Source organism: Bufo bufo, chromosome 2, assembly GCF_905171765.1.
Source record: "Bufo bufo chromosome 2, aBufBuf1.1, whole genome shotgun sequence".
NCBI lineage: Eukaryota > Metazoa > Chordata > Amphibia > Anura > Bufonidae > Bufo > Bufo bufo.
The window spans coordinates 459,127,914-459,148,931 of NC_053390.1; the positions used below are offsets into that span (position 1 = coordinate 459,127,914).

The 21,018-nt window shown below is 42.4% G+C and overlaps 1 protein-coding gene across 1 annotated transcript in view; it reads left to right on the forward strand.

Moving 5' to 3' along the window:
- ELL (elongation factor for RNA polymerase II) overlaps window positions 1–21,018 on the forward strand; it is a 101,182-nt gene that overhangs the window by 23,327 nt on the left and 56,837 nt on the right. The window contains exons 2-3 of the mRNA XM_040417637.1: window positions 14,645–14,692; window positions 18,398–18,519. Coding sequence (XP_040273571.1) covers window positions 14,645–14,692; window positions 18,398–18,519 — 170 coding nt within the window. The remainder of the gene's footprint in view (window positions 1–14,644; window positions 14,693–18,397; window positions 18,520–21,018) is intronic.

A 21,018-nucleotide genomic window follows, 5' to 3' on the forward strand; every position in this document is an offset into this window, starting at 1 on the left:
TTAGGAAAACTAGAGGAATGGTCAAAAATCTCTGGCAACTAAAATTTAATGTTGATAAGTGCAAGATAATGCACCTGGGGCGTAAAAACCCAAGAGCAGAATATAAAATCGGTGATACAGTCCTAACCTCAGTATCTGAAGAAAGGGATTTAGGGGTCATAATTTCAGAAGACTTAAAGGTAGGCAGACAATGTCATAGAGCAGCAGGAAATGCTAGCAGAATGCTTGGGTGTATAGGGAGAGGCATTAACAGTAGAGTAAGACCTCATTTGGAGTATTGTGCTCAGTACTGGAGACCATATCTCCAGAAGGATATTGATACTTTGGAGAGAGTTCAGAGAAGAGCTACTAAACTAGTAAATGGATTGCAGGATAAAACTTACCAGGAAAGATTAAAGGACCTTAACATGTATAGCTTGGAAGAAAGACGAGACAGAGGGGATATGTATACTTTTAAATACATAAAGGGAATCAACAAGGTAAAAGAGGAGAGAATATTTAAAAGAAAAACTGCTACAAGAGGACATGGTTTTAAATTAGAGGGGCAAAGGTTTAAAAGTAATATCGGGAAGTATTACTTTACTGAGAGAGTAGGGGATGCATGGAATAGCCTTCCTGCAGAAGTGGTAGCTGCAAATACAGTGAAGGAGTTTAAGCATGCATGGGATAGGCATAAGGCCATCCTTCATATAAGATAGGGCCAGGGGCTATTCATAGTATTCAGTATATTGGGCAGACTAGATGGGCTGAATGGTTCTTATCTGCCGGCATATTCTATGTTTCTATATGTGTAATTTTTTTTGGTAAATAAATTCCATGAATCCATTCACAATGTCATGCTCCTCCAGAGGTTTTTGTAAGATTATTGGGCAGTTTCTCTGCCTACAAGATATTATCACAGATGCTTGGTTTACTTTTGCAGTTCTCAAAACTGAATTTGACTCAGCAGAGATCACATGCCTCTTCTTCACAGCAAAAATGTTATAACATGAACAGAGTTGAGAAAAATACCTTAATCCTAACTTCTACAAACCTATGAATACAGAATCAACCTAATCAAACGAATATGAAAAGTTGTTTAAATCTTCATCTACTTGCATATTATAAGTTAAACCAGCAAGAATTAGTCTTTATGTAGAAAACTATGATTTAAATCAAGCCTTACTGACTAGTGATTTAAATCATTTTGATTTAAATCAAATCCACCCTGGGTGCCATACTTGGAACCTCGTTGATCCGCTGTTTAAGTAGGCACTGGAGCTCCTGTGAGCACCGCTGCCTTCTCGCATCTTACCAAGCACAGCGCCGTACCTTGTAAATGTTGTTTTTGACAGGAATTTTTTGTTTCCAATTTTCAATGCAAGATTTGGTAAATTAGATAATGTCAATAAAAAATACAACATTGTCCCACAAAAAACAAGCCATCGTACATCTATGTGAATGAAAAAGTGCGAAGTCCTGGCTCTTGGAAGGCAGGGAGGAAAAACAATGGCGGCCCCCATATGTAAACTACATGAATGATGGGGTACTGCAGTGAGTCACATTAGTGCTGCATTTACATGCAGTGATCGAGCGCACAGTTGTCGTGAAGAAGGCAGTCCATCCTGACAACTGCTCGCTAGTGGAGGTGACCCCTACATTTTACATGTAAGAGGACGAGTCATGGCTGCTGCTATCCATGTTGTAAGGCGCAGTTCCCCAGCCAGATGGCACAATACACATATTGCAGTGAATTGATCAAATGATCCAAAGTAGCCGAAAGAGGGCTTAAAAAAAAAAAAAAAAGCATTTAACTTACTCTTCAGACATTTAACCCCCTATTTCACCTTAAGGACTTGGCCATTTTTTGCAAATCTGACCAGTGTCACTTTAAGTGCTGATCACTTTAAAACGCTTTTACTTACCCAGGCCATTCTGAGATTGTTTTTTCGTCACATATTGTACTTCATGACACTGCTAAAATTGGGTCAAAAAAGTAAATTTTTTTCCATAAAAAAATACAAAATTTACCAAAAATTTGGAAACATTTGCAAATTTCTAAGTTTCAGTTTCTCTACTTCTGTAATACATAGTAATACCCCCAAAAATTGTGATGACTTTACATTCCCCATATGTCTACTTCATGTTTGTATCATTTTGGGAATGATATTTTATTTTTTGGGGATGTTACATAGCTTAGAAGTTTAGAAGCAAATTTTGGAATTTTTCAGAAATTTTCCAAATCCCTCTTTTTATGGACCAGTACAGGTTTGAAGTCACTTTGTGAGGCTTACATAATAGAAACCATCCAAAAATGACCCCATTTTAGAAACTACACCCCTCCAAGGTATTCAAAACTGATTTTACGAACTTTGTTAACCTTTTAGGTCTTCCACAAGCGTTCATGGCAAATGGACATAAAATGTAAGAATTTAATTTTTTGGGAAAATTTTCTAATATAATTTTTTTCCAGGAACAAAGCAAGGGTTAACTGCCAAACAAATCTCAATATGGGTTGCCCTGATTCTGTAGTTTGCAGAAACACCCCATATGTGGTCCTAAACTACTGTTTGGCCAAACGGGAGCACATAGAAGGAGGGAACGCCATATGGGTTTTGGAAGGCTGGTTTTGTTTATACCATGTCCCATTTCAAGCCCCCCGTTGCAACCCTAGAATAGAAATTCCAAAAAAGTGACTCCGTCTAAGAAAGTACACCCCTCAAGGTATTCAAAACTGGGTTAATGGAGAAACCATTTTGGAATTTCTATTTTTTGGAAAATTTTCCATTTTAACCCTTACTTTATTACTGGATAAAATGGGTTAACAGCCAAACAAAACTCAATATGGGTTGCCCTGATTCTGTAGTTTGCAGAAACACCCTATATGTGGTCGTAAACTACTATTTGGCTAAACGACAGGACATAGAAGAAGGGGAACGCCATATGGTTTTTGGAAGGCAGATTTTGCTGGACTGGTTTATTTATACCATGTACCCTTTCAAGCCCCCTGATGCACCCCTAGAGTAGAAACTCCATAAAAGTGACCCCATCTAGGAAACTACAGGATAAGGTGGTTGTTGTTTTGGGACTATTTTAGGGTAAATATGATTTTTGGTTGCTCTATATTACACTTTTTTGAGGCAAGGTAACAAAAAATTTAAATTCTAAAATTGTTTCTACATTCTCTATTTAGTTTTGTGGAACACCTAAAGGGTTAACAAAGTTTGTAAAGTAACTTTTGAATACCTTGAGGGGTGTAGTTTCTTAGATGGGGTCATTTTTTTGGAGTTTCTAGTCTAGGCTACATCAGGAGGGGCTTCTAATGGGACATGGTGTAAATAAACCGGTCCATCAAAATCTGCCGTCCAGAAACCATATGGAGTTCCCTTCGTTCTATGCCCTGCCGCGTGGCTATATAGCCATTTTAGGACCACATGTGTGGTGTTTCTGCAAACTACAAAATCAGGGCAATAAATATTTAGTTTTGTTTGGCTGTTAACCCTTGCTTTATTACCGGAAAAAAATGATTCAAATGGAAATTTTGCCAAAAAATTGGTGTTTTGGCACCGTTTTTATTTTATATTTTTGACGCTGTTCATCCAAGGGGTTTGGTCAAATGTTATTTTTATAGGGCAGATTCTTACGGACGCGGCGATACCTAATATGTCTACATTTTAAAATTTTGATTTTACACTTATCATTTTAGGAACCAAAAAAAATGATTTTAGTATGGCCATAGCCTGGGAGCTACAGGTTTTTTTTTTTTTTTTGTTGGGCGACTATCTAATGTAGGGGCTCATTTTTTGCGGGATGAGATGGCGGTTTTATTGCCACTAATTGGGGGTGCATATGACATTTTGATCGCTCGCTATTACACTTTGTGATGTTAGGTGATTTTTTTTTTTTTTTAAACGCTGTTCATCCAGGGGGGTGGGTTACATGTTATTTTTATAGAGAAGATTTTTACGGACGCGGCGATGCCCAATATGTATGGCTCTCAGACTTTGGAGACACTAAGCAGGCATCCTCAAACTGCGGCCCTCCAGATGTTGTAAAACTACAATTCCCACCATGTAATAAGAGAAAATAATACTGTGAATAGACTTTCATCTTAGCAACCATGCGTGAAAATCGCACCGCATCCGCACTTGCTTGCGGATGCTTGCGATTTTCACGCAGCCCCATTCACTTCTATGGGGCCTGCTTTGCGTGAAAACACACAATATAGAGCATGCTGCGATTTTCGCGCAATGCACAAGTGATGAGCGGTGATTTTCACGCATGTGCACAGCCCCATAGAAATGAATGGGTCCGGATTCAGTGCAGGTGCAATGCGTTCACCTCACGCATTGCACCCGCGCAGAAATCTCGCCCGTGTTAACCCAGCCTTAAAGGGATTTTATCACTTCAGTGAATGGCATTTATCATGTAGAGAAAGTTAATACAAGGCACTTAGTAATATATTGTTATCCATATTGCTTCTTTTGCTGTTTGTTTCCATGGTTACGACCACCCTGCAATGCATTAATGGTGGTCGTGCTTGCACACTATAGGGAAAAGCATCAGCCTCTCTGCTGTGGGAGCACACATAGGCTGGTGCTATTTCCTATAGTGTGCAAGATCGGCCACTGCTGATGGATTGCAGGGTGGTCGTAGCTGTGGAAACGAGCCGGTCTTTGAACTTGCCGATGAAAAATGGCTGTAGCGGGATGCTAGGACTGAGACTGGGAAATGATTCCATCTAGGCAAAATAAATCCTGTAGTTTCCCATGATGCCCCATGTGCTCAGTCTACATGCTGCTGCTGGAGGGTATGGTGGGTCATGGAAAGTTTAGTTGGGTAACAGACTAGAAATATACTTCACAGGGGTGTTTGTCATCTTCCTTGTCATTGTGCACTTTTCCTGCATCCTCAGTAAAAAAAAAGAATATTTTTTTATTTAACACATTTTTCATTCTGTCAGTCTAGGAATTGAGCCAAAACCCCAAGCTCTGTTAGATTATGGCATGACTCAGACATGTTATTGTAAATCCAATTGCTGGAAATTGGGGGATGGGCTTTCCAACCTATGTCTGTCTCTGTAAAGTTCCGTCTACCATCTCTGTATGTTGAGATTTTCTTCGTACCATTTTCTTAAGAAGCTACTTAAAGGGAGTCCATTCTAGCCATTAGTGTACGGCCACACGTGGCAAATAAGTAGCAGCAAATTAGATGAAAAAATAAAAAATCCAGAGTAAATTGACATGCAGTGCAGATCTTCAAGGGTTTTCCAGTGTAGATGTTAACATGTACAGAAGTGTAATTCTTAAGTTTAACGTGTTATGTGGGCTGTATCTGGAGATAGGAACTTTGTTCACATGACTCTGTCCAGAGGTCGCAATAACGCCTGTACAAGCGTCTAATACTTGTTCAGGCGATTTTACTCTCTGGAAAAAGTCTAAGGCGTACCTATACGCCTTAGACTTTTCTCCCACATTAATCAGCGCAGTGAGCGCTGTCAACGGCACAAGCAGTGCAGCGATGCTGCCTGTGCCTGAAATGACTAATAACAAAGCTCCTTACAGCAAGGAGTATTGTTATGGTTGGGTATTGTGTCGCCAGAGCGATTATAGGTCGGGTCAGGCAGGGGAAGCTGGCGGAGGGGCCGGCTCCCAGGGGTGGCTGTAGTAAGGAGAGCAGGGCGCACTGCCCAAAGACCCTGGCAAACATGACAGGGCTGCTGGAAAGCTAAGGAGCTGTGGACTCATGTGACTGGTCTGAGAGGAGAGCTGCCCCTGTGACCCAGAAGGCAGTGTTGTGGCAGTGAAAAGCCCTCCCTGTCAGTCTTCAAGTAAGTGATTTCCCCCTCCCCCAATCATGGTTCCGTCCAGTTTCTCAGTTCTCTGTCACCCCACGGGGAAGAAGCTGAACAGACAATGCTGACTATGATGGTATCTGTTCAGTTTCCGTTCGGGATTCTGTCTTTTTACCAGACAAAAAAGTGCTGCATATAAGGCTTTTTTGCCAACAGAATTTGCAACAGAGGCTCCAAACGCAGCCTCCAACACCGATGTGAGCACGTGTAGGCCTATGTATTATGTATTTTAATTACCATAACTTTTGTACTCGTCCTCGGGTAAAAGTACTCCTCAAAAATAGTCAGGAGTATTTTTACTCTTCTGTAAAAAATGTAGTGCAACCTCTGACTCCGTCCATTGAAGAAGATGAAGCGGGTGCCAACGTCATGTCCACTTCTCTTCTCCTTTCTTCCAGTCCAGAGGGTGTCACCACTGTAGGTGGTCAGTAGGGGTATGGCACATGTGCTCTTTACATAGGGTTCATAGCCATGACTGGCAGAAGAATTCTGGCATCACCTACTGACCACCCATGGTGGTAACACACCCTGGGGCAGAAGAGAGAAGGGGAAGTCACATTGGTGGAAGCCTTGTCTTGTTTACTGGATCTCCAAACACAGACCACACAGGTAAGTAGAGTATATGAGAAATGACACTTCTATACATATTAAAATTATTAACCTATTCTTATATTAGACTGGAAAATCCATCTGCAGCATGTTGTTATCCGCAGTACAATCGGCGTCGTGTAGCCGTACCCCAACTTCCACACTACAGCTTAGAAAACACAACAAAATGCTGCTCATGGGTGCTACATTGTGGATGATCACATTCCTCCTAGTGCCTTGAGGTGGACATGGCTCCTATTAGATTACACTCTTCCTTTAGTTTAGTGAGGACTCTGCATGGACGTAATGACCCCCTCTATGGCCGGTCTTAGCTGGTGGGCTCTGATTAGAAATCTGCTCTTGTGTGACTGCTCAATGTATTTTTCCCATAGTTTTACATAGGATTTATTTAGCTGTCGCTCTGGTGAGAACCTGCAGACTGGAATTTAGCTTCCTGTCGTGTGGTGTAGACAGTCCGTCTTAGGCCATGTCTCAGACAATGACAGCATTTTCTAGACAACCAAAGCTTCCATTAGACGATTTTGCGGCAGCATTTTAGATGGGCTTTATTTTTTATTTCCGCTGGACTGCATATTCTCTATCTGATACTTATGACTCTTTGACATTTGACGTCGCTGCAGACAACATGAGCCTAAGGTTTCCACATTTGCAGGTGGATAAAGTTTGGCATCTGCAAGTGTGAGGCTAGTAATGAGACAGGCATGTATTGGGCATCTCTTGTGGGTTATGGGTTTTATTTTGTCTTGTATACAGTGTTCCCTCTAAGCCTTTGCAGTTTGAGTGGAGCAGTTAGGTAGCTGGGCGATACGTTGTGAACGGTGGGCAATCTGTTTGAGGGTGCCTTCACATGTGGCAATCATCATTTAAAGGGCTATTCGCATCTCTCACTTTTCTATGGATATGCTATAAAAGTCCAATACATTTGGGCTCTACCTCGAGAACAGAGCTTATTGCAGTTTATGGAGCGCTGGCTTCACTTGCATGGCTCTCTCCAAGTAAACTTCTATGGGACCGTAGGACCTGCATCTACTGGACTCCTGTAAATATGCTATAAATGTTTTACCACAGATAAGTCTTAACTCTCTTAGTACAGATAATGTAGTAGATGTCACCTGCAGTCCTATGTAACACCGCCGATAACACAGTAAGACCTCTGAGTGCAGATATTGGAATAGATGATCATACAAAAAAGCCGAAGGAGAGATATTTATTAACACTAAGCCATATCTCTAAAGCCTGTATTAGACAGGCCATTGTCAGGGAGGGGAGTGTTCCTTCCCGGCAATTGTCTGCTCGTCAGCGAAAGAGACCTCTCCAATTACATGCAGCAATCTCCTTCTCAGTATAGGGAGGAGTGATCCTTATGCCAGCGCTCGTCCCCATACTGAATAATTTTTTGCCAACAGCAGACCGCGATTAGTCACTAGGATCTGCCGCCGGCAAATAATTATTTTTCAATCCATTGAAAGATTGGGATTGCCCAATGAATAAGCATTTGCTTGTTTATTGCGTAATCAGTGGCATAATTACACTGCCAGATCATCGCTCGTTGGTGATGATCTGGCAGACTATCTGCCGCCCAGTCTAATACACCCTTAAAGGGGTTGGCTACTTTTTTGTTAATGTTCACCAATTTATTTGTGAGATTACTACCGTATTTTTTGCCCTATAAGACGCACCGGCCCATAAGACACACCTAGGTTTTTGAGGAGGAAAATAAGAAGAAGAATTTTTTTTTTTTTTAACCAAAAGGTGTGCTTTTGGTGGGTTTTGAACGAATGGTGGTCTGTGCGTGACACTACTATGGGGGATCTGTGGGTGGCACTGTTATGGGGGGTGGGGATCTGTGGGTGGCACTGTTATGCGGGGTGGGGATCTGTGGGGGGCACTGTTATGCGGGGTGGGGATCTGTGGGGGGCACTGTTATGCGGGGTGGGGATTTGTGGGGGGCACTGTTATGGCGGGGGGGTGATTTGTGGATGGCACTGTTATAGCGGGGGGGTGATTTGTGGATGGCACTGTTATGGGGGGGGGTGATTTGTGGATGGCACTGTTATGGGAGGGGGTGATTTGTGGATGGCACCGTTATGGGGGGGGGGGTGATTTGTGGATGGCACCGTTATGGGGGGGGGGGGTGATTTGTGGATGGCACCGTTATGGGGGGGGGGGGGGTTTGTGGATGGCACCGTTATGGGGGGGGGGGGTGATTTGTGGATGGCACCGTTATGGGGGGGGGGTGATTTGTGGATGGCACCGTTATGGGGGGGGGGGGTGATTTGTGGATGGCACTGTTATGGGGGGGGGGGGTGATTTGTGGATGGCACTGCTATATATGTCACCCACAGATTCCCCCCCCCCCCCCAACCCCATAACAGTGGCATCCACAGATGCCCTAATATATGGGAGCTAAACCTGTGGGAGGGGCCGGTGCGGTCACTGTACTCCGGCCCCACCGCTCACTCACTGCTTTATTGCCTAAAAATGTTATAATAGCTTTCATTGAAGTTCCGCTCTGCCTGCTACAGGACATTTAGTAAGTAGTACAGATGGGGCTGGGGATCGGAACTTCATCGCAGACTGTTATGTAAAATGGCAGCATTCGCCCCATAAGACGCAGGGGCATTTTTCCCCCACTTTTTTGGGGGGAGGGGGGGTGCGTCTTATGGGGCGAAAAATACGATATATGGCACTTACTAATGTTGCCTTTGTTGACATTCTTCACCATTTTCTGTATCTCATAAGATATGCCTCCTTGTTTACAAAGTATTTTCTGCTGTCCACACAAAGGTCCTGTCCATAAAATGGCCACTGATGGAGGGTCATGTGACCAGGTAAATCACCTCCATGTGTGACTCCTCCATTCAAACACATTACACCTACACTAAACTTCCAACAAAACTTCAAATGGCAGGTGCAGTCTTTTTTTTGTATGTAGGAGATATCACATGGAGGTGATTTGCCTGGTCACATGACCTTCCATCAGCAGCCGTTTAATAGACATGACGGGACAATGAAGGGACATCATCATGTCTGCTGCGCTGAGCACAGGGATTGGGAAATCCTCATCATTCCCCAGCCGTGGTGCCCTGAAGGCATGATTAGAGTGCCAACAGTTGACGCTATGAACACTAGTCCGAGGTTGGCGGTGAGGGGGGGCATTGTAGAAGCTGTACAGCCAAGCGGCTCAGAGGGAGCACTGCTTGTAGGCCTGGCTTCCAGAAGCAGTTCCTGATACCTCTTCCTTTCTTCTAATGTCCATGATTTTATATATGTTCAGTGAGCAGATGGTCTACCGGCCAGTAATAAAGTATTCATGATGAGTATTTTTAGCACTGAACTATGTAGATGATTACTGCAAGCTTCTTTGCAGTTTATTCCTATTGTTTCAGGATCTGATGTTGTACTTTGGCAGAGGTGAAGACCATACTTGGGTCGCCATACAGGGCCCATTTTGCATCCCTCTAGGATAGGTGATAAGGACCGAAGTCCCTGTGGCAAAAAAAAAAAGATAATGTGGTGTTCTGCTGGGAATCCAGCATCAAGTGTTCAATTAACCTATAGTGCCACCTCATTTCTCTATAGTACATCTCCATGCCTACTTTTATTAAAAATTCCCAGCTGCACAAGATTTCTGCTCTTGTCCTTGATCCTGATCTGGCATGCACTTGGCGGCATCACTGACATATAAACGATGAGTAATTCTTTACAACCAGCAGAGCAAAATAACGAGCCTGATGGGAGTCCTCCTTCTGATGTCAGACACTTACATCACTAGACTGGAAGGTGAGGAATGCAGGAAGGGTTTCTGTCAATCTGTCACCATACAGTTCCATTGTAGAAAAAAAAAAAAAAGTATACATGAATGTGTTTTGTTTTTTTTTACCGGTCACTGCAGGATACAAAAATGTGTATCCCTTTTTATTGCAATATATCTCTTAAAGTGGCTCTGTCTCCAGGAGAAACCCTAATGAACCAGATCTACTTCCCGTTAGGGCTCATCATGCTGATTAAAACAATACCTTTCTTTTGTCTGTATGCTAAATAACTGCAGAGAGAGCTGCATTTTAATTCATATGCAAATAAGAAGTTCAAGCACGAGAAGGTGGGGCTGAGTCATTTGAGCACTGCTTTATAACACCCCCTGTACTCTGCACACACCCCCTCCCCTTGATTGACAGGGCAAGACATGATGAGGGCAGAGCTGTGTGCTAGCATGTACTTATCATATACACTATAGCTTCACTACACTGAGATCTACTCAGAAAGCTAATATACGTATTACTGCTTTATTCACAGGCATAATATATGATTGGAACAATACCAGTAATATGTGTTGGCTTATAAGCATAGAAAAAAAATGCAATGGTAAATGTATGGTTTTGCATGTAGAGATCCCAGGTTTGAATCCTGGGATAGGTTTCCAGGTTTTTTCTTCAGATATATTGTTTTCTTCCACATTTAACCCATAATAAGTCTATTAGGGTAATTTATAAAGCTGAAATAAGCCTATGTTAGGAGTATTTCAGGCGCAACGCCAGGCTTAAAGTGGACGGGGAAGGGGACGGCCCAATAGGCCCATCTCATTTACTATTTTCTGTGCCTGTTTCAGGCGTAGAAAAAGGTCTAAATGTAAGATTTCTAGGAAGGACCGTCTACGCCTCTTCATAACTTTGGCAATCCACCGCTAGCTTAGGGCTTTATTAAGACTGGCAAAACTATACACTTATCACCACTTTATAGCATTACTACACAGAGATGCCCTTTTTTTTTTCTATGCTTATAAGCTAACACATATTACTGGTGTCTTTATAACCATATGTTGTGAATAAAGCAGTAATATGTATATTAGCTTTCTGAGCATATCTCAATGAGGTGAAGCTATAGTACATAGTGTATATGATATGTAGATGCTAGGACACGGCTCTGCCCTCAGCATGCTGATGTCTAGCCCTGTCAATCAAGGGGAGGGGGGAGTGTGCAGAGCACAGGGAATGTTACATAGCAGTGCTCAAAGGATTCAGCCCTTCCTCCTGTTGCTCCAACTTATCATTTGCATATTAATAAAAATGCTGAAGTCTCTGCAGCTTTTTAGCATACAGACAAAAGAAAGGTATAGTTTTAATCAGCATGATGAGCCCTACCAGGCTGTATGTCTGGTTTATTCCTACTGACAGAGCCCTTAGTTTTAATGCACTTGTAAGGCAAAGTTGTGCAGACTTTCTTTTAACACGTTTGAGAAACGTCTCTGGATTTTATTGGGAGCAGCGCTGGAACAAAATTGTCTTTTTAAGTGCTTGCAGAAATCCATATGATTACCACCAAAATTACCATATGACAGTCCTAGCATGTTAGTTTACCCCAATGGTAACTGCACGCTGGTGAGATTTTACCACTGCAAATCTAGAGTATTTTACTGCAATAATGTGGATTTCATCCCTTTTACATTGAAAAGTGCGAAATCCATGAAGGTCACATTTTTTTAAATCTCCTCTATGTGCCTGGTTCTGTATATGGTTCTGTGAATGTAAAGTTGGGGATCCACAAAACACTGATACCGGCAGCTAGTGTTCCTCGATTGCAGGCAAGAATAGGACCTGCTGTATATTTATGCGGGACCGCGTAATGGAACTACGGATGCGGACAGCACACTGTGTGCTGTCCGCATCCATTGCCGCCCATAGAAATTAATGGGTGTGAATGGACCCTTATGGTGTGGATTTTCTGTGCCCATAATTTGAAGTGTGCATTTACCCTAAGGCCCCTTTCACACGAGCGAGTGCAATGCATAACGTGAACGCATAGCACCCACACTGAATTCTGAACCATTCATTTCAGTGGGTCTGTGTACATAAGTGAATTTAATTTTATTTTTAAAAAATTTCACACATCAGTTCTGCATTGCGTGAAAATTGCAGCATGTTCTATATTCAGTGTTTTTCACGCAGCTCTGGCCCCATAAAAGTGAATGGGGCTTCAGTGAAAAACGCAAGCATCCGCAAGCAAGTGTGAATGCAATGCGTTTTTCACTGATGGTTGGTAGGGGATGTTTGTAAACCTTCAGTTTTTTTATCACTAGCGTGAAAAACGCATCAAAACGCATTGCACCCGGCAGAAACAAGTGAACAACTGAACGGAATCGCAGACAAAACTGACTGAACTTGCTTCCAAAATGGTGCGAATTTCACTGAACGCATCCGGAGCCAATCCGTCACGCTCGTGTGAAAGAGGCTTAAACGTTCCATATCCTAGGTAGTTGTGGTTTAACGTGTGAGTTTCAGACAAATCTTTACCACTAGTGAGCAGAATTATCTTGGTTTGCCCCTTTTAGGCTTCCTTCACACTCGCGTTTTGTGCGGATCCATCGTGAATGGATCCGTTCAGATAATACAACAGTCTGCATCCGCTCAGAACGGATCCGTTTGTATTATCTTTAACATAGCCAAGACGGATCCGTCTTGAACACCATTGAAAGTCAAAGGAGGTCCGATCAGTTTCCTATTGTGTCGGTGAAAACGGATCAGTCCCCTTTGACTTACATTATGTGTCAGGACGGATCCGTTTAGCTCAGTTTCATCAGACGGACGCCAAAACGCGTCTCCAGAGCGGAACAGAGACTGAACTGATGCATTCTGAGCGGATCCTTTTCCATTCAGAATGCATTAGAATGCAAACTGGTCTATTTTGGACCGCTTGTGAGAGCCCTGAACGGATCTCGCAAACGGAAAGCCAAAACGTCAGTGTGAAAGTAGCCTTAGTTTGTGTGATGGAGATCCAAATGCCTCCATTCCAGTTTGAGTTGTACGTTCTCATTTCATTCATGAGGTTTATCACGCCTCAACTTGGCACTTACACAGGAGCCACGGTGTGTCATGTTTCTCTCTAGAATGTTTTTCACTTCCTCAAACATGCAATTCTGATGCCGATTACCTCCCACCTCTCAGGGTTTTCGCTAAATCTTTCTAGGGCTTTACTGGGGAAATCTCAACAGGTGGCTTTTGAAGCAGATGGCTCTTGCAGTGCTCTCTGGGGAACCCTCAATATTGTCCGCCAGCTTATACTAATATGGAGGTCAGGCACTATGGGAAAATTAGATGTATCATACTTGCATTTTGTCTCCTTTTTTTTCCCCTCTAAGCTTATAATGTTTGTGCAGTGCCTTCATCTTCTGTAGATAGTCCTGATAAGGGTACTTTCACACTAGCGGTTTTCTTTTATGGTATAGAGTTCCATCCTAGGGGCTCTATACCGGAAAAGAACTGATCAGGCATATCCCCATGCATTCTGAATGGAGAGCATTCCGTTCAGGATGCATCAGGGTGTCTTCAGTTCAATCTTTTTGACTGTTCAGGACGAAGATAATGCCGCAGCATGCTATGGTTTTATCTCCGGCCAAAAATCCGGAACACTTGCAGGAATGTATTAGTGCTGGATCGGCATTCAAAATACCACAATGCCGGATTCGTCCTTTCAGTCTGCGCATGCGCAGCCCGGTACAAATGTGAAAAAAATAATCCGTTTTTCCAGATGACACCGGAAAGACAGATCCGTCTTATAAATGCATTGAAATGCCGCATCAGGATCCCCATCAGTCTTACAAATGCCATCACTGGGCTCGGCTCATGCCCAGTGACACTTTTGAGGCTGTTGCCCTCAGGAGCTTTATGATCGCGCAGGCAGTTGGCGGTACTGCGCCTGTGTGAGATTTCCATCAGCCAAAAGGAAGAAGCCTAGGGGAGTAGCTGGAATGTATTAGATGATGTAACAGAGGGGGGCGGCGCTGTTCACCTCGGCTGTGGGAGGATATTTCTGGATGAGGAGGTGTGCTTGGGGTGGAAATTAAGGTGGGAAGGACCGCCCCTCTGTCTTCTGTTTACATTAAGTTGGGAGACAGATGAGCCCTAGCAACGGTCTTTTAAGGGAGCAGTGGAAAGGGACAGGGGACATCAATGAAAGCTGTTATAAGGTAATTCTAGATCTTTTGGCAATCATTGACAGTTTAACTCAGGTATACATGCCTAGCTCTAATAAACTGTCAAAAAAAAAAATATGACAGTTATCCTTTAAGTGCAGCTTTGGCCAGACAAAAAGCCATGCATGCAGCACCGTTCCTCTGCCAGATCAGGTAAATGCGGATGTGAATCAGCCCTAACATGTACTTCATTGGTTGGTTTCCTGTAATAACTCTTTACCTTTCCCTTTCAGGACTCCAAAAGTTTAAAGCCATCTATTCGATTTCAAGGTAGCAAAGGGGTAAGAGTCATTTCTTTTTTCCGTGATAACCCTTTAGTGTAAATTATATTATGGATAACATTGGGTTATGAATATATATAAGCTGATTGTCTTGTGAATCCGTTGTGAGACCATTTGTCCTCTACTGATATGTCAGGTTTTCATGGACACCTTCCAGCCCCAAATTGGCTCTATCTGAACCATTTGAGGAGCAGGCCTGGATGTGGATCCACCCAAGGTCTCCATGACCACACAGAGCCTGATAATATTTTTAGCAGTAGTGCAGCTCCAGATTTTGAGTCGGTTATCACCAAAGTCTTGGTAACTTCGGCCATCGATTGACAGTAGTGTGGGTGTGAATAATAATTCTAGGATTGTATATAGATATTTTTAAGTTTACTCTAGTGATCATAACCATCTTCCAGTACTTATAGTTGATGCTTTCAAAGGAATTTGATTTGCATAACTAAAAAGAACGAAACCAGCAAGTGGTCCTCTTGATTTTAATCATGCTGCTGCTGGTGTTTCCCTTTTCATATTATGTGAATCATACGCAGTACCAGTCCTCTACTACTGTTCAGGTAGATAAGGTGTTTTAGTGCCATAACAAGATATTAAATTATAGTAAATGGGCTTTTAAATCTTTATGTTCACATTATAGCGGATATCTTGGGCCTAGCAGGCCCCACAAGCACACCTTATTACACACAACGAGAGAGTTTCACACGAGAGAGTCCATTGCTGGAATCGCGCTTAGTCTGTGAGCGAGATCCTCCATTCTGGACTTGCTGACCGGCAGTATCATGATTTATAATGCTGTGTGCCTCTGCTCGACTTTTACAGAATCATACTGTCAGCTTTGTCAGTATTATTCTGTAGAAGGAAGGTCAAGCCGGTTCTCACATGGTGTGGTTCCTGCAATGGACTCGCTCTTGTAAAACAGCCCTAAGAGAGAGTTTATAATATACTTGCCTTCAGTGTGGCCAGTCATGTGACGCTACTCTTCTTCTGCAAATCTTTATTTACCAGGTTTCTGGCCTGGATTATGGATGTGACATCGCTACCTCTGTGGACAGGGCCCAGGCATGTTCCCCTCCCTGGCACTTGCACAAGTGAGGTGGATTCAGGAGAACTGCATGTGCACCAAGGAGAGGAATAGCTTTCTCTGTCCAGGGTAAAAGTGATGTCCTCTCCATAACCCAGGCCGGAAACCTTGTGAAGGACGGGATATCTGTGGAAGCAGAATTTTCATAAGGGGAGCATCATGTGAATGAATTCCTGAGCAGCCAATCCATGGAACTTGGGGACAGTAAGTATTTTACAATATTTCTTGTATTGGTGAGTTATGATGGCTTGTTTTGTCCAGTGAGCAATCATTAGGAGAAATTAAATGGCCGCCATCCTATTAGTGCACACAAAACCTGTACTAATCACACAGGAGCACACTTTACTTCACATCACTGAGCTAAAGAGCTGCCTCATCCTCCTCTCCTACTTATCAGGGATTATGATATGGAATACAGCTGATAAGATCTTCAACTGAATCTCTGGGAATGGAGTTCATGGGGAGACATGAAGTACAGAGAGGACGGACAAGACAGACTGTGGTAATGGAGACTGCGTACAAGTGCTGCTGCTCATTAGCCTCCTCCCACTCTTTTCTCTGTATTTCATGTCTCCTCATGAACTCCTTCAGCTGAATCTCTGTAGGAATGTCATATTAAACTGTATTTAGATTCATAATCCCTGAGAAGAAGAGAGGAGTCCCGACTGCAGTCATTTTATGGGAGATTCATTGTATTCCTTCGGAGCCCTGCCACCTTCAGGCCTCCAAAGGAAGCATTGCTGCGTCAGCCTGGGCTTCTTTATCGGGACCCAGCTTACCAGATTCAAGGGAATGGCTTTCCCAATAGCTGTGCAGTGAAGCCATTCAGGCCCCAGGAGTGCCGTGCTCCTGGAGGAAAGACTCCTCAGATCACATGGTCTCAACTGATCTAGGCATCTGAGGTTTGAAATGGCAGAAACCCAGCGGCTATGGCACTCGCAGGCACGTGCCATTTTCAAAGAACGACGGTGATCTTGAAGGGGTTAAACGAAAAAGAATAACACTGAATGCCTTAGCAAGTTTTAGTTAAGCCTTTGCCTTCAATAGGGATAACCCACAGTATGCAAAATTGCAGCTTGTAGACAATATTAGAAGGGGACTGTGGATGACTTGACATGAGTGTGTAATACATGGTCTCCCACTCATTTCTTTGGGCACCGGTTTATCATTTTATTGGTATGTTTGTTTTATATTTTATAAAAATGGTGCATTGGGAAAGCTGGGAATAATCTTGATACAAATGAATCTACAGGGTGAGTCAAAAGTCTCAGAACACCTGTTCATTTCAGAAACGAAAGCGAAAATGAAATATCTGAATACCCCAGCAAGTAATGGGTGATGGGGCCTATCTTTTAGGCTGTTTCTGGAAAATGGCTGCCATCTTGAAAACCGCCTTATGGGGTCAAGGGAAAAATTGTAGCATATCAAAGCAGACCAGAATTTTCTATTAAATCGATTGCCACAATCAGATTTGCAATATTTGCAACTCTTGTGGTATAAAAGTTATCAACAAAGAAAGTTGAAATCTTCAACGTTCTGTGTTCGGCACCAAGGACAACACATTGAACACATCAAATAGCTGTGTTGTTGTTTAACACCTTCTGTGTTGATGAAAAAATGAATCCAGCCAGCAAAGGAGGCAATATGGACAATAACAATACATTAGTCAGTACCTTATATTAGCTTTCTCTACATGATAAATTCCATTTGCTGAAGTGAGACAACCCTTTTAACAGAAGGCAGCATCAGACACGTGTATTACAAATGGCTCATGGTTCTAGCAAGTAAAGGAGGGCAGACATTGTACTAGTTTGAAACTGATGCCATTGATGCAAAAGAAAGGGGCTATCCCATGTAAACTATTACTATGCAGTAAAAAGAGCATTTCAAATGAAGTATTATTGTGTCCTGGCAGGATGTTTACATGCAGAACTTCCTGTTTTCCTCAGCTTCCTGTTGGGTTGAGCATGCTTTGCTCTATAATGTTTCACAGGGCTTTTTCCATCGGCCTTTTCTCTCTACAGTAATCGTGCTCCCCTCTCCATGTTAGCCATGCGGAGCAAGCGCTCTGAAACATTAAAAAGCAAAGCATGCTGGGTTTGGTTAGAAAACCAAGCAGTAAGCTGATGAAAACAGGAAGTTGCCTGTAAATCCTGGTAGGCCACAGAGATGCTGAGAAAAGGGGATGGAATGTGCTGTCATGACTAATCATTATAAGGGGTAACTATGTCATTTTGGGGTAAAGACATTTTTTTTCATGAAACTGGACAGTTCCTTTAAAGGGGTTGTTTAAAATGGCCACCATCAACTTGTCTTATGAATGTGAGCAGGACTAGTTGCCTCCACTACACACGCTCTGGCACTTAAATATACTACACATTGGTGAGTGTTCTTGTCGGCTCCTCAGCCATGATGGCAGATCATAGGCAGGATCACATCATTACCATCTATTGTAGAGCAGTGTAGTGAGGTCCCACCTCCACACCTACCCTACACAGCTCTGCAAGTGCAGGCGACTAGTCCAACTTACAATTATAGGACAGGTTGCTGGCAGTCATTTTAAATCCTTCCTGGATCACCCCTTTTAATGTCAAATTCTGAAACATTTGCTTCCTTCACAGCAAATTGCCATCCCGCGACCAGACTGCCCTACGGAAGTGCGAACTTTCACGTTCTATCTATCAAACGTTGGCAGGGATAGTCCTCAAGGGAGCTTTGATTGCATCCAACAGTATGTTCAGAGGTGAGCTTTTCCCACTCTGTAACAATTTTAATGGCATATTTGTGTGTTGTCATCATCATTGGCCATCTTCTCTAAGGCAGCTCCGATAACAGGAAATACCTCATTATCTTCTTTTTTCAATATCTTAGATTGTTCTGGTTTATAATATACATAAAAAGCCAGAAGAGGACTGAGTAGTCATCAATAGTTCAATATAAACCTAAAAAGTCGTTACACAAACAACAATTGAATGCCCAGTATGTAAAAGTATATTTTATTTCATAATAGTAAGTAATACATAATAATAAAAATATAACAAATAACAAAAGAAATAATGAATTATAGAGAGTCAGTGGAAAAACTCCGGATGCCGCAGTCCCCCGGGCCTGTGTCTCTATAGCCCACGAAGCTGAGGCGAAACGCGCGTCGGGGTCCTTTGCCTGTCCTGTGCCTGCTGTCTCTGCCCTCCACCATGTCTCAGGGTATGTTGTGATCTGTGTTTTTTCATCTTACACTTCAGGTTGAGTCCCTCTGCTTACAGCTTTTTAGTTGATCCTATTCATGGGGTCTCTTTTACTTGCAGTACCCTACATGGGCAATTTATGATATATTTATATATTTTTTGCCCATGTCTACATTTGTGACATATTAGGATCCATACGTCTCAGGCCACACATTTTGGTGATGGTTACAGACTAGATGACCGTACTGGATGTATATTTCTATTCCCTACTTTTCTGTCCCATCACCACATTGTGTATCCAATACATGCCCTACATGTGATCCATCTTGTGGTGGGCTATAGAGACACAGGCCCGGGGGACTGCGGCATCCGGAGTTTTTCCACTGACTCTCTATAATTCATTATTTCTTTTGTTATTTGTTATATTTTTATTATTATGTATTACTTACTATTATGAAATAAAATATACTTTTACATACTGGGCATTCAATTGTTGTTTGTGTAACGACTTTTTAGGTTTATATAGTTGGTTTTTTGTTTGCCCTTGACTATGTACATATAGATGAGGCCTTCTTCTTGTTTGGTTCTATATCAATAGTTCAATGTCTAATCCATGGCACATGTGAGGTTAGTATTTAAAGGTGGTTGATTTTATTCATATTCTGGTATAGATAGTATGATAATGCTCAGATTTGTATGGCATATTAATAAAAAATATCTGTAAAAGATACCGTATGTTTTGGTCCACAAAGCCCTTTCATAGCAGGTGTGCCAACCTGGAGTTATCCAGAATGGCTCCACATAATTTACACACATTACACATTTTCTGCTGAACGTCCTTTTGGACTGAAAGATTTGGTATCTGTTACATTTTTCTTTCATATTATGCCATACTATACAGGCCTTATCTGGATAGTATCTATATATAAATCTTGCCACCTCTGAATACTAACCTCGTGTGTGCCGTGGATTCTAGCTACTGAGCTATGTAAAACAAAACAAATATAAATGCATTAAAGGAATGCTGTGGGCAAACGTTATGGCCTGTTACATCAATGCTGCAGACTTGGCGCTGTGAATTTACCAATCTGCAGCATTTTACACTACCAGCCAAGTGGGATTTTAAAGGGATGCTTCAGTCAGTAGACTCATTGGGGGAGACTTATCATTTAGTTAGAAAAGTTGTGTTAAAAAGTTGCAAACTGCATGTTCGTAACTTTTTTAAATGTCACTTTAAAAAAAAAAAAGCCACAAGTGAAGGTATTTACGATGCCCTCGCCACTTTTCCAAAAAGGGGAGTGGAAAGGGTGGTAAGGAGCATGGCAAGCAGCCGCAACAATTTATCTTCATTTACACCAGTTTTCTGGAGCAAACGAAGGCAGAAATCTACAGCAGCTCAGAGCTTCCAGAGATGTCTGTTTAGGCACATGGACTGCTGGAGGAAGCGTCTAATTTATGACAAGACCTTCACCAGCAGCGAAGGGGGTATCAAGAACGGCTCAGAAAGCGCGGGGCTTGATAAATCTTCTCAGCTGTTTTTAGTCTCTGCAGTACTAAGCCATTGAAAATGAAATACAATCTGTAGCAGTCAGCAAAAAGATTATTAAACTCTTATAGAGCTAGGTATCCCATTTACTGCTGCTGTGAGGGAAAGATTTAGGTGGTCATTTATCAAATTGATGTAAAGGAAAACTGGTTATTTGCCCATCCTAACCAATCAGTTTCCACCTTTTAATTTTTCAGGGCTCCTTTGGAAAATGAAAGGTGGTTACTGATTGGTTGCACTGGGCAACTAAGCCAGTTTTCCTTTACACCGGTTTGATAAATTTCCCCGGTTATCTCCTAGCATAATTGTAGATTAAATTGGGATGACCATATGGCAGCTGTATTGTTCCTCTGATAGGCCTACATAAAGATGCCTACAAGGAGCATTGCATTTTATCAGTGTAATGTGAGTCTGTAAATGAGTTGCTCATCCCCTTCCCTCTCTGCTCACCCATGAAATGGTCTGAGAAGGTCAAACGAGGGTGTTTGTTGTGCTAAAGTCCAAATAAACG